The sequence below is a fragment of the Heterodontus francisci genome, unplaced genomic scaffold (assembly GCF_036365525.1).
Source record: "Heterodontus francisci isolate sHetFra1 unplaced genomic scaffold, sHetFra1.hap1 HAP1_SCAFFOLD_894, whole genome shotgun sequence".
NCBI classification, from domain to species: domain Eukaryota; kingdom Metazoa; phylum Chordata; class Chondrichthyes; order Heterodontiformes; family Heterodontidae; genus Heterodontus; species Heterodontus francisci.
In genome coordinates, this window is record NW_027140446.1 from 161,336 (window position 1) to 175,834 (window position 14,499).

A 14,499-nucleotide genomic window follows, 5' to 3' on the forward strand; every position below is an offset into this window, starting at 1 on the left:
ACACACCAAGCCCCGTTCCTCTATCACCCCTGTACTCACTGACCTACATTAACACACACCAAGTCCCATTCCCCTATCACGCCTGTACTCACTGACCTACATTAACACACACCAAGTCCCGTTCCCCTATCACCCCTGTACTCACTGACCTACAATAACACACACCAAGTCCCGTTCCCCTATCACCCCTGTACTCACTGACCTACATTAACACACACCAAGTCCCGTTCCCCTATCACCCCTGTACTCACTGACCTACAATAACACACACCAAGTCCCGTTCCCCTATCACCCCTGTACTCACTGACCTACATTAACACACCCCAAGTCCCGTTCCCCTATCACCCCTGTACTCACTGACCTACAATAACACACACCAAGTCCCGTTCCTCTATCACCCCCTGTACTCACTGACCTACATTAACACACACCAAGTCCCGTTCCTCTATCACCCCCTGTACTCACTGACCTACATTAACACACACCAAGTCCCGTTCCTCTATCACCCCCTGTACTCACTGACCTACATTAACACACACCAAGTCCCGTTCCCCTATCACCCCTGTACTCACTGACCTACATTAACACACACCATGTCCCGTTCCTCTATCACCCCTGTACTCACTGACCTACAATAACACACACCAAGTCCCGTTCCCCTATCACCCCTGTACTCACTGACCTACATTAACACACACCAAGTCCCGTTCCCCTATCACCCCTGTACTCACTGACCTACATTAACACACCCCAAGTCCCGTTCCCCTATCACCCCTGTACTCACTGACCTACAATAACACACACCAAGTCCCGTTCCCCTATCACCCCTGTACTCACTGACCTACATTAACACACCCCAAGTCCCGTTCCCCTATCACCCCTGTACTCACTGACCTACAATAACACACACCAAGTCCCGTTCCCCTAACACCCCTGTACTCACTGACCTACAATAACACACACCAAGTCCCGTTCCCCTATCACCCCTGTACTCACTGACCTACATTAACACACACCAAGTCCCGTTCCCCTATCAGCCCTGTACTCACTGAACAACATTAACACACACCAAGTCCCATTCCCCTATCACCCCCTGTACTCACTGACCTACAATAACACACACCAAGTCCCGTTCCCCTATCACCCCTGTACTCACTGACCTACATTAACACACACCAAGTCCCGTTCCCCTATCACCCCCTGTACTCACTGACCTACATTAACACACACCAAGTCCCGTTCCCCTATCACCCCTGTACTCACTGACCTACATTAACACACACCAAGTCCCGTTCCCCTATCAGCCCCTGTACTCACTGACCTACATTAACACACACCAAGTCCCGTTCCCCTATCACCCCTGTACTCACTGACCTACATTAACACACACCAAGTCCTGTTCCCCTATCACCCCTGTACTCACTGACCTACATTAACACACACCAAGTCCCGTTCCTCTATCACCCCTGTACTCACTGACCTACATTAACACACACCAAGTCCTGTTCCCCTATCACCCCTGTACTCACTGACCTACATTAACACACATCAAGTCCCGTTCCCCTGTCGCCCTCTGTACTCACTGACCTACATTAACACGCACCAAGTCCCATTCCCCTATCACCCCCTGTACTCACTGACCTACATTAACACACACCAAGTCCCGTTCCCCTATCACCCCCTGTACTCACTGACCTACATTAACACACACCAAGTCCCGTTCCTCTATCACCCCCTGTACTCACTGACCTACATTAACACACACCAAGTCCCATTCCCCTATCACGCCTGTACTCACTGACCTACATTAACTCACACCAAGTCCCGTTCCTCTATCACCCCCTGTACTCACTGACGTACATTAACACACACCAAGTCCCGTTCCTCTATCACCCCCTGTACTCACTGACGTACATTAACACACACCAAGTCCCGTTCCTCTATCACCCCCTATACTCACTGACGTACATTAACACACACCAAGTCCCGTTCCTCTATCACCCCTGTACTCAGTGACCTACATTAACACACACCAAGTCCCGTTCCTCTATCACCACTGTACTCACTGACCTACATTAACTCACACCAAGTCCCGTTCCTCTATCACCCCCTGTACTCACTGACCTACATTAACACACACCAAGTCCCGTTCCTCTATCACCCCTGTACTCACTGACCTACATTAACACACACCAAGTCCTGTTCCCCTATCACCCCTGTACTCACTGACCTACAATAACACACACCAAGTCCCGTTCCCCTATCACCCCTGTACTCACTGACCTACATTAACACACACCAAGTCCCGTTCCCCTATCACCCCTGTACTCACTGACCTACAATAACACACACCAAGTCCCGTTCCCCTATCACCCCTGTACTCACTGACCTACATTAACACACCCCAAGTCCCGTTCCCCTATCACCCCTGTACTCACTGACCTACAATAACACACACCAAGTCCCGTTCCTCTATCACCCCCTGTACTCACTGACCTACATTAACACACACCAAGTCCCGTTCCTCTATCACCCCCTGTACTCACTGACCTACATTAACACACACCAAGTCCCGTTCCTCTATCACCCCCTGTACTCACTGACCTACATTAACACACACCAAGTCCCGTTCCCCTATCACCCCTGTACTCACTGACCTACATTAACACACACCATGTCCCGTTCCTCTATCACCCCTGTACTCACTGACCTACAATAACACACACCAAGTCCCGTTCCCCTATCACCCCTGTACTCACTGACCTACATTAACACACACCAAGTCCCGTTCCCCTATCACCCCTGTACTCACTGACCTACATTAACACACCCCAAGTCCCGTTCCCCTATCACCCCTGTACTCACTGACCTACAATAACACACACCAAGTCCCGTTCCCCTATCACCCCTGTACTCACTGACCTACATTAACACACCCCAAGTCCCGTTCCCCTATCACCCCTGTACTCACTGACCTACAATAACACACACCAAGTCCCGTTCCCCTAACACCCCTGTACTCACTGACCTACAATAACACACACCAAGTCCCGTTCCCCTATCACCCCTGTACTCACTGACCTACATTAACACACACCAAGTCCCGTTCCCCTATCAGCCCTGTACTCACTGAACAACATTAACACACACCAAGTCCCATTCCCCTATCACCCCCTGTACTCACTGACCTACAATAACACACACCAAGTCCCGTTCCCCTATCACCCCTGTACTCACTGACCTACATTAACACACACCAAGTCCCGTTCCCCTATCACCCCCTGTACTCACTGACCTACATTAACACACACCAAGTCCCGTTCCCCTATCACCCCTGTACTCACTGACCTACATTAACACACACCAAGTCCCGTTCCCCTATCAGCCCCTGTACTCACTGACCTACATTAACACACACCAAGTCCCGTTCCCCTATCACCCCTGTACTCACTGACCTACATTAACACACACCAAGTCCTGTTCCCCTATCACCCCTGTACTCACTGACCTACATTAACACACACCAAGTCCCGTTCCTCTATCACCCCTGTACTCACTGACCTACATTAACACACACCAAGTCCTGTTCCCCTATCACCCCTGTACTCACTGACCTACATTAACACACATCAAGTCCCGTTCCCCTGTCGCCCTCTGTACTCACTGACCTACATTAACACGCACCAAGTCCCATTCCCCTATCACCCCCTGTACTCACTGACCTACATTAACACACACCAAGTCCCGTTCCCCTATCACCCCCTGTACTCACTGACCTACATTAACACACACCAAGTCCCGTTCCTCTATCACCCCCTGTACTCACTGACCTACATTAACACACACCAAGTCCCATTCCCCTATCACGCCTGTACTCACTGACCTACATTAACTCACACCAAGTCCCGTTCCTCTATCACCCCCTGTACTCACTGACGTACATTAACACACACCAAGTCCCGTTCCTCTATCACCCCCTGTACTCACTGACGTACATTAACACACACCAAGTCCCGTTCCTCTATCACCCCCTATACTCACTGACGTACATTAACACACACCAAGTCCCGTTCCTCTATCACCCCTGTACTCAGTGACCTACATTAACACACACCAAGTCCCGTTCCTCTATCACCACTGTACTCACTGACCTACATTAACTCACACCAAGTCCCGTTCCTCTATCACCCCCTGTACTCACTGACCTACATTAACACACACCAAGTCCCGTTCCTTTATCACCCCTGTACTCACTGACCTACATTAACACACACCAAGTCCTGTTCCCCTATCACCCCTGTACTCACTGACCTACATTAACACACATCAAGTCCCGTTCCCCTGTCGCCCTCTGTACTCACTGACCTACATTAACACACACCAAGTCCCGTTCCCCTATCACCCCCTGTACTCACTGACCTACATTAACACACACCAAGTCCTGTTCCCCTATCACCCCCTGTACTCACTGACCTACATTAACACACATCAAGTCCCGTTCCTCTATCACCCCTGTACTCACTGACCTGCATTAACACACACCAAGTCCCGTTCCTCTATCACCCCCTGTACTCACTGACCTACATTAACACACCAAGTCCCGTTCCCCTATCACCCCTGTGCTCACTGACCGACATTAACACACACCAAGTCCTGTTCCTCTATCACCCCCTGTACTCACTGATCTACATTAACACTCACCAAGTCCCGTTCCTCTATCACCCCTGTGCTCACTGACCGACATTAACACACACCAAGTCCTGTTCCTCTATCACCCCCTGTACTCACTGATCTACATTAACACTCACCAAGTCCTGTTCCCCTATCACCCCCTGTGCTCACTGACCTACATTAACACACACCAAGTCCTGTTCCCCTATCACCCCTGTATTCACTGACCTACATTAACACACACCAAGTCCTGTTCCTCTTTCACCCCTGTCCTCACTGACCGACATTAACACACACCAAGTCCTGTTCCTCTATCACCCCCTGTATTCACTGACCTACATTAACATACACCAAGTCCCGTTCCCCTATCACCCCCTGTACTCACTGACCTACATTAACACACACCAAGTCCTGTTCCACTATCACCCCCTGTACTCACTGACCTACATTAACACACACCAAGTCCCGTTCCTCTCTCACCCCCTGTTCTCACTGACCTACATTAACACACACCAAGTCTCGTTCCTCTATCACCCCTGTACTCACTGACCTGCATTGACACACACCAAGTCCCGTTCCCCTATCACCCCCTGTACTCACTGACCGACATTAACACACACCAAGTCCCGTTCCTCTATCACCCCTGTACTCACTGACCGACATTAACACACACCAAGTCCCGTTCCTCTATCATCCCTTTACTCATTGACCTACATTTACACACACCAAGTCCCGTTCCCCTATCACCCCTGTACTCACTGACCGACATTAACACACACCAAGTCCCGTTCCTCCATCACCCCTGTACTCACTGACCGACATTAACACACACCAAGTCCTGTTCCTCTATCATCCCTTTACTCACTGACCTACATTAACACACACCAAGTCCCGTTCCCCTATCACCCCCTGTACTCACTGACCTACATTAACACACACCAAGTCCCATTCCCCGATCACCCCTGTACTCACTGACCTACATTAACACACACCAAGTCCCATTCCCCGATCACCCCTGTACTCACTGACCTACATTAACACACACCAAGTCCCGTTCCTCTATCACCACTGTACTCACTGACCTACATTAACACACACCAAGTCCCATTCCCCTATCACGCCTGTACTCACTGACCTACATTAACACACACCAAGTCCCGTTCCCCTATCACCCCTGTACTCACTGACCTACAATAACACACACCAAGTCCCGTTCCTCTATCACCCCCTGTACTCACTGACCTACACTAACACACACCAAGTCCCGTTCCCCTATCACCCCTGTACTCACTGACCTACACTAACACACACCAAGTCCCGTTCCTCTATCACCCCTGTACTCAGTGGCCTACATTAACACACACCAAGTCCCGTTCCTCTATCACCACTGTACTCACTGACCTACATTAACACACACCAAGTCCCATTCCCCTATCACGCCTGTACTCACTGACCTACATTAACACACACCAAGTCCCGTTCCTCTATCACCACTGTACTCACTGACCTACATTAACACACACCAAGTCCCATTCCCCTATCACGCCTGTACTCACTGACCTACATTAACACACACCAAGTCCCGTTCCTCTATCACCCCCTGTACTCACTGACGTACATTAACACACACCAAGTCCCGTTCCTCTATCACCCCCTGTACTCACTGACGTACATTAACACACACCAAGTCCCGTTCCTCTATCACCCCTGTACTCACTGACCTACATTAACACACACCAAGTCCCGTTCCTCTATCACCACTGTACTCACTGACCTACATTAACTCACACCAAGTCCCGTTCCTCTATCACCCCCTGTACTCACTGACCTACATTAACACACACCAAGTCCCGTTCCTCTATCACCCCTGTACTCACTGACCTACATTAACACACACCAAGTCCCGTTCCTCTATCACCACTGTACTCACTGACCTACATTAACTCACACCATGTCCCGTTCCTCTATCACCCCCTGTACTCACTGACCTACATTAACACACACCAAGTCCCGTTCCTCTATCACCCCCTGTACTCACTGACCTACATTAACACACACCAAGTCCTGTTCCCCTATCACCCCTGTACTCACTGACCTACATTAACACACATCAAGTCCCGTTCCCCTGTCGCCCTCTGTACTCACTGACCTACATTAACACACACCAAGTCCCGTTCCTCTATCACCCCTGTACTCACTGACCTACATTAACACACATCAAGTCCCGTTCCCCTGTCGCCCTCTGTACTCACTGACCTACATTAACACACACCAAGTCCCGTTCCCCTATCACCCCCTGTACTCACTGACCTACATTAACACACATCAAGTCCCGTTCCTCTATCACCCCTGTACTCACTGACCTGCATTAACACACACCAAGTCCCGTTCCTCTATCACCCCCTGTACTCACTGACATACATTAACTCACACCAAGTCCCGTTCCTCTATCACCCCTGTGCTCACTGACCGACATTAACACACACCAAGTCCTGTTCCTCTATCACCCCCTGTACTCACTGATCTACATTAACACTCACCAAGTCCTGTTCCTCTATCACCCCCTGTACTCACTGATCTACATTAACACTCACCAAGTCCTGTTCCCCTATCACCCCCTGTGCTCACTGACCTACATTAACACACACCAAGTCCTGTTCCCCTATCACCCCTGTCCTCACTGACCGACATTAACACACACCAAGTCCTGTTCCTCTATCACCCCCTGTATTCACTGACGTACATTAACACACACCAAGTCCTGTTCCTCTATCATCCCTTTACTCACTGACCTACATTAACACACACCAAGTCCCGTTCCCCTATCACCCCCTGTACTCACTGACCTACATTAACACACACCAAGTCCCATTCCCCGATCACCCCTGTACTCACTGACCTACATTAACACACACCAAGTCCCATTCCCCGATCACCCCTGTACTCACTGACCTACATTAACACACACCAAGTCCCGTTCCTCTATCACCCCTGTACTCACTGACCTACATTAACACACACCAAGTCCCGTTCCCCTATCAGCCCCTGTACTCACTGACCTACATTAACACACATCAAGTCCCGTTCCCCTGTCGCCCTCTGTACTCACTGACCTACATTAACACACACCAAGTCCCGTTCCCCTATCACCCCCTGTACTCACTGACCTACATTAACACACATCAAGTCCCGTTCCTCTATCACCCCTGTACTCACTGACCTGCATTAACACACACCAAGTCCTGTTCCTCTATCACCCCCTGTATTCACTGACGTACATTAACACACACCAAGTCCTGTTCCTCTATCACCCCCTGTATTCACTGACCTACATTAACACACACCAAGTCCTGTTCCACTATCACCCCCTGTACTCACTGACCTACATTAACACACACCAAGCCCTGTTCCTCTATCACCCCCTGTGCTCACTGACCTACATTAACACACACCAAGTCCTGTTCCCCTATCACCCCTGTCCTCACTGACCGACATTAACACACACCAAGTCCTGTTCCTCTATCACCCCCTGTATTCACTGACGTACATTAACACACACCAAGTCCTGTTCCTCTATCACCCCCTGTATTCACTGACCTACATTAACACACACCAAGTCCTGTTCCACTATCACCCCCTGTACTCACTGACCTACATTAACACTCACCAAGTCCTGTTCCCCTATCACCCCCTGTGCTCACTGACCTACATTAACACACACCAAGTCCTGTTCCCCTATCACCCCTGTCCTCACTGACCGACATTAACACACACCAAGTCCTGTTCCTCTATCACCCCCTGTATTCACTGACGTACATTAACACACACCAAGTCCTGTTCCTCTATCACCCCCTGTATTCACTGACCTACATTAACACACACCAAGTCCTGTTCCACTATCACCCCCTGTACTCACTGACCTACATTAACACTCACCAAGTCCTGTTCCCCTATCACCCCCTGTGCTCACTGACCTACATTAACACACACCAAGTCCTGTTCCCCTATCACCCCTGTCCTCACTGACCGACATTAACACACACCAAGTCCTGTTCCTCTATCACCCCCTGTATTCACTGACCGACATTAACACACACCAAGTCCTGTTCCTCTATCACCCCCTGTATTCACTGACGTACATTAACACACACCAAGTCCTGTTCCTCTATCACCCCCTGTACTCACTGACCTACATTAACACACACCAAGTCCCGTTCCTCTCTCACCCCCTGTTCTCACTGACCTACATTAACACCCACCAAGTCCCGTTCCCCTATCACCCCCTGTACTCACTGACCTACATTAACACACACCAAGTCCCGTTCCTCTCTCACCCCCTGTTCTCACTGACCTACATTAACACACACCAAGTCTCGTTCCTCTATCATCCCTTTACTCACTGACCTACATTAACACACACCAAGTCCCGTTCCTCTATCACCCCTGTACTCACTGACCTACATTAACACACACCAAGTCCCGTTCCTCTATCATCCCTTTACTCACTGACCTACATTAACACACACCAAGTCCCGTTCCTCTATCACCCCTGTACTCACTGACCTACATTAACACACACCAAGTCCCGTTCCTCTATCACCCCTGTACTCACTGACCTACATTAACACACACCAAGTCCCGTTCCTCTATCATCCCTTTACTCACTGACCTACATTAACACACACCAAGTCCCGTTCCTCTATCACCCCTGTACTCACTGACCTACATTAACACACACCAAGTCCCGTTCCTCTATCACCCCTGTACTCACTGACCTACATTAACACACACCAAGTCCCGTTCCTCTATCACCCCTGTACTCACTGACCTACATTAACACACACCAAGTCCCGTTCCTCTATCACCCCTGTACTCACTGACCTACATTAACACACACCAAGTCCCGTTCCTCTATCACCCCTGTACTCACTGACCTACATTAACACACACCAAGTCCCGTTCCCCTATCACCCCCAGTACTCACTGACCTACATTAACACACACCAAGCCCTGTTCCTCTATCACCCCTGTACTCACTGACCTACATTAACACACACCAAGTCCCGTTCCCCTATCACCCCCAGTACTCACTGACCTACATTAACACACACCAAGCCCTGTTCCTCTATCACCCCCTGTACTCACTGACCTACAATAACACACACCAAGTCCCGTTCCTCTATCACCCCTGTACTCACTGACCTACATTACAACACACCAAGTCCCGTTCCGCTATCACCCCCTGTACTCAGTGGCCTACAATAACACACACCAAGTCCCGTTCCCCTATCACCCCCTGTACAGAGTGGCCTACATTAACACACACCAAGTCCCGTTCCCCTATCACCCCTGTACTCACTGACCTACATTAACACACACCATGTCCCGTTCCCCTATCACCCCTGTACTCACTGACCTACATTAACACACACCAAGTCCCATTCCTCAATCACCCCTGTACTCAGTGGCCTACATTAACACACACCAAGCCCTGTTCCCCTATCACCCCTGTACTCACTGACCTACATCAACACACAGCTAGTCTGCCCCTCTGAGACTCTCTCTCTTTGTGACCGGTCACATGTTTGTGTGTGTCCTGACTCTCTGAGTCTCTCCGTCTCTGTGACCTGTCCCCTGTTTCTGTGTGTCCTGACTCTCCTGAGACTCTCTCTCTCTGTGACCTGTCCCCTGTTTGTGTGTGTCGTGACTCTCTCTCTCTCTCTCTCTCTGTGACCTGTCCCCTGTTTGTGTGTGTCCTGATTTTCTGAGTCTCTCTTTCTCTCTCTCTCTCTCTCTCTGTGACCTGTCCCCTGTTTGTGTGTGTCCTGATTATCTGAGTCTCTCTCTCTCTCTGTGTGACCTGTCCCCTGTTTGTGTGTGTCCTGACTCTGAGACACTCTCTCTCTCTCTGTGACCTGTCCCGTGTTTGTGTGTGTCCTGACTCTGAGACTCTCTCTCTCTCTCTGTGACCTGTCCCCTGTTTGTGTGTGTCCTGACTCTCCGAGACTTTCTCTCTCTCTCTGTGACCTGTCCCCTGTTTGTGTGTGTCCTGACTCTCCGAGACTCTCTCTCTCTCTCTGTGTGACCTGTACCCTGTTTGTGTGTGTCCTGACTCTCCGAGACTCTCTCTCTCTGTGACCTGTCCCCTGTTTGTGTGTGTCCTGACTCTCTGAGACTCTCTCTCTCTCTCTCTCTCTGTGACCTGTCCCCTGTTTGTGTGTGTCCTGACTCTCCGAGACTCTCTCTCTCTCTCTCTGTGACCTGTCCCCTGTTTGTGTGTGTTCAGACTCTCTGAGACACTCTCTCTCTCTCTCTCTCTCTGTGACCTGTCCCCTGTTTGTGTGTGTCCTGACTCTCCGAGACTCTCTCTCTCTGTGACCTGTCCCCTGTTTGTGTGTGTCCTGACTCTCCGAGACTCTCTCTCTCTCTCTCTCTCTGTGTGACCTGTCCCCTGTTTGTGTGTGTCCTGACTCTCCGAGACTCTCTCTCTCTGTGACCTGTCCCCTGTTTGTGTGTGTCCTGACTCTCTGAGACTCTCTCTCTCTCTCTCTGTGACCTGTCCCCTGTTTGTGTGTGTCCTGACTCTCTGAGACTCTCTCTCTCTCTCTCTGTGACCTGTCCCCTGTTTGTGTGTGTCCTGACTCTCCGAGACTCTCTCTCTCTCTCTCTGTGACCTGTCCCCTGTTTGTGTGTGTCCTGTCTCTCTGAGACACTCTCTCTCTCTCTCTCTCTCTGTCTCTGTGTGACCTGTCCCCTGTTTGTGTGTGTCCTGACTCTCTGAGACTCTCTCTCTCTCTCTCTGTGACCTGTCCCCTGTTTGTGTGTGTCCTGTCTCTCTGAGACACTCTCTCTCTCTCTCTCTCTCTGTCTCTGTGTGACCTGTCCCCTGTTTGTGTGTGTCCTGACTCTCTGAGACTCTCTCTCTCTCTCTCTGTGACCTGTCCCCTGTTTGTGTGTGTCCTGTCTCTCTGAGACACTCTCTCTCTCTCTCTCTCTCTGTCTCTGTGTGACCTGTCCCCTGTTTGTGTGTGTCCTGTCTCTCTGAGACACTCTCTCTCTCTCTCTGTGACCTGTCCCCTGTTTGTGTGTGTCCTGTCTCTCTGAGACACTCTCTCTCTCTCTCTCTCTCTGTCTCTGTGTGACCTGTCCCCTGTTTGTGTGTGTCCTGTCTCTCTGAGACACTCTCTCTCTCTCTCTCTCTCTGTCTCTGTGTGACCTGTCCCCTGTTTGTGTGTGTCCTGACTCTCTGAGACTCTCTCTCTCTCTCTCTGTGACCTGTCCCCTGTTTGTGTGTGTCCTGTCTCTCTGAGACACTCTCTCTCTCTCTCTCTCTCTGTCTCTGTGTGACCTGTCCCCTGTTTGTGTGTGTCCTGTCTCTCTGAGACACTCTCTCTCTCTCTCTGTGACCTGTCCCCTGTTTGTGTGTGTCCTGTCTCTCTGAGACACTCTCTCTCTCTCTCTCTCTCTGTCTCTGTGTGACCTGTCCCCTGTTTGTGTGTGTCCTGTCTCTCTGAGACACTCTCTCTCTCTCTCTCTCTCTGTCTCTGTGTGACCTGTCCCCTGTTTGTGTGTGTCCTGACTCTCTGCGGTTCTCTGTCTGTGGCAGGAGTGTTGAAATGACGGTGAGTTACCTATCGAACAGGTCGAACCTGCCCAGCCTGGTCGACAGTTACAGGTGTGCAGGCTGTTACAGGAGCCGCCATTTTCACATGGTTTATCGCAGATTGCTGGGAAAGGAAGAGAGAGAGATTGCGGGGTCAGTGAGTGAATGAACACTGCCTGGGAATCGAAGAGAGTGTCCCTGGAAAACATCAATAGGGTCCTGGGCAAGAGGCAGGGAATCGGAGCAATGATATAGTCCATCCAGGCACTCACCGTCCCCAGTGAACAGAATCCTGTCAAGGACACCCGCAGACTGAGAGGGAAGCCTCCCTCTCCCTCTCCCCCTCCGCTCCCCATCACTCCGTCCCTCTCCTCCCTCTCCCCCTCCGCTCCCCATCACTCCGTCCCTCTCCTCCCTCTCCCCCTCCGCTCCCCATCACTCCATCCCTCTCCCTCTCCCCCTCCGCTCCCCATCACTCCATCCCTCTCCCTCTCCCCCTCCGCTCCCCATCACTCCATTCCTCTCCTCCCACTCCCCCTCCCCTCCCCATCACTCCATCCCTCTACTTCTCCCCCTCCCCTCCCCATCACACCATCCCTCTCCTCCCTCTCCCCCTCCGTTCCCCATCACTCCATCCCTCTCCTCCCTCTCCCCCTCCGCTACCCATCACTCCATCCCTCTCCTCCCTCTCCCCCTCCGCTCCCCATCACTCCATCCCTCTCCTCCCACTCCCCCTCCGCTCCCCATCACTCCGTCCCTCTCCACCCTTTCCCCCTCCGCTCCCCATCACTCCGATCCTCTTCTCCCTCTCCCCCTCCGCTCCCCATCACTCCATCCCTCTCCCTCTCCCCCTCCGCTCCCCATCACTCCATCCCTCTCCTCCCACTCCCCCTCCGCTCACCATCACTCCATCCCTCTCCTCCCACTCCCCCTCCGCTCCCCATCACTCCATCCCTCTCCCTCTCCCCCTCCGCTCCCCATCACTCCATCCCTCTCCCACTCCCCCTCCGCTCCCCATCACTCCATCCCTCTCCTCCCACTCCCCCTCCGCTCCCCATCACTCCATCCCTCTCCCTCTCCCCCTCCGCTCCCCATCACTCCATCCCTCTCCCTCTCCCCCTCCGCTCCCCATCACTCCATCCCTCTCCTCCCACTCCCCCTCCGCTCCCCATCACTCCATCCCTCTCCCTCTCCCCCTCCGCTCCCCATCACTCCATCCCTCTCCTCCCACTCCCCCTCCGCTCCCCATCACTCCATCCCTCTCCTCCCACTCCCCCTCCGCTCCCCATCACTCCATCCCTCTCCTCCCACTCCCCCTCCCCTCCCCATCACTCCATCCCTCTCCCTCTCCCCCTCCACTCCCCATCACTCCAACCCTCTCCCTCTCCCTCTCCCCCTCCGCTCCCCATCACTCCATCCCTCTCCTCCCTCTCCCCCTCCCCTCCCCATCACTCCATCCCTCTCCCCCTCCCCTCCCCATCACTCCATCCCTCTCCTCCCACTCCCCCTCCGCTCCCCATCACTCCATCCCTCTCCCTCTCCCCCTCCGCTCCCCATCACTCCATCCCTCTCCCTCTCCCCCTCCGCTCCCCATCACTCCATCCCTCTCCTCCCTCTCCCCCTCCGCTCCCCTTCACTCCATCCCTCTCCCTCTCCCCCTCCGCTCCACATCACTCCATCCCTCTCCTCCCACTCCCCCTCCCCTCCCCATCACTCCATCCCTCTCCCTCTCCCCCTCCGCTTCCCATCACTCCATCCCTCTCCCTCTCCCCCTCCGCTCCCCATCACTCCATCCCTCTCCCACTCCCCCTCTGCTCCCCATCTCTCCATCCCTCTCCCACACCCCCTCCGCTCCCCATCACTCCATCCCTCTCCTCCCACTCCCCCTCCGCTCCCCATCACTCCATCCCTCTCCTCCCACTCCCCCTCCCCTCCCCATCACTCCATCCCTCTCCCTCTCCCCCTCCGCTCCCCATCACTCCATCCATCTCCCTCTCCCCCTCCGCTCCCCATCACTCCATCCCTCTCCTCCTGCCCCTCCCCTTCCTTCCCTCTTACCCTCCTCTCCCTCTTGCCTTTTCCCTCCCCCTCCCATCTGTCCCTCCCTCTCCCTCCCCTCTCCCTCTCCCCACTCTTCCCCTCCTCTTCCCTCCCTCACCCTCCCCTTCCTCTCCTCCTCTCCTCCTCCCCTCCTCATTCCCCCTCTCCCTCTCCCCCACACTTCC

General features: G+C 52.6%; 1 protein-coding gene across 7 annotated transcripts in view; it reads right to left on the reverse strand.

Annotated features, from left to right (window-relative positions):
- Window positions 1-14,499, reverse strand: part of egfl7 (EGF-like-domain, multiple 7) — a 158,023-nt gene that overhangs the window by 24,362 nt on the left and 119,162 nt on the right. For 6 of the 7 annotated variants that reach the window (XM_068025526.1, XM_068025527.1, XM_068025523.1 and 3 more), the window contains one exon: window positions 12,303-12,398. The exons of the other annotated variant lie outside the window; for it this stretch is intronic. In XM_068025526.1, the coding sequence (XP_067881627.1) occupies window positions 12,303-12,398 (96 nt within the window). The remainder of the gene's footprint in view (window positions 1-12,302; window positions 12,399-14,499) is intronic. 7 annotated transcript variants of the gene reach the window in all.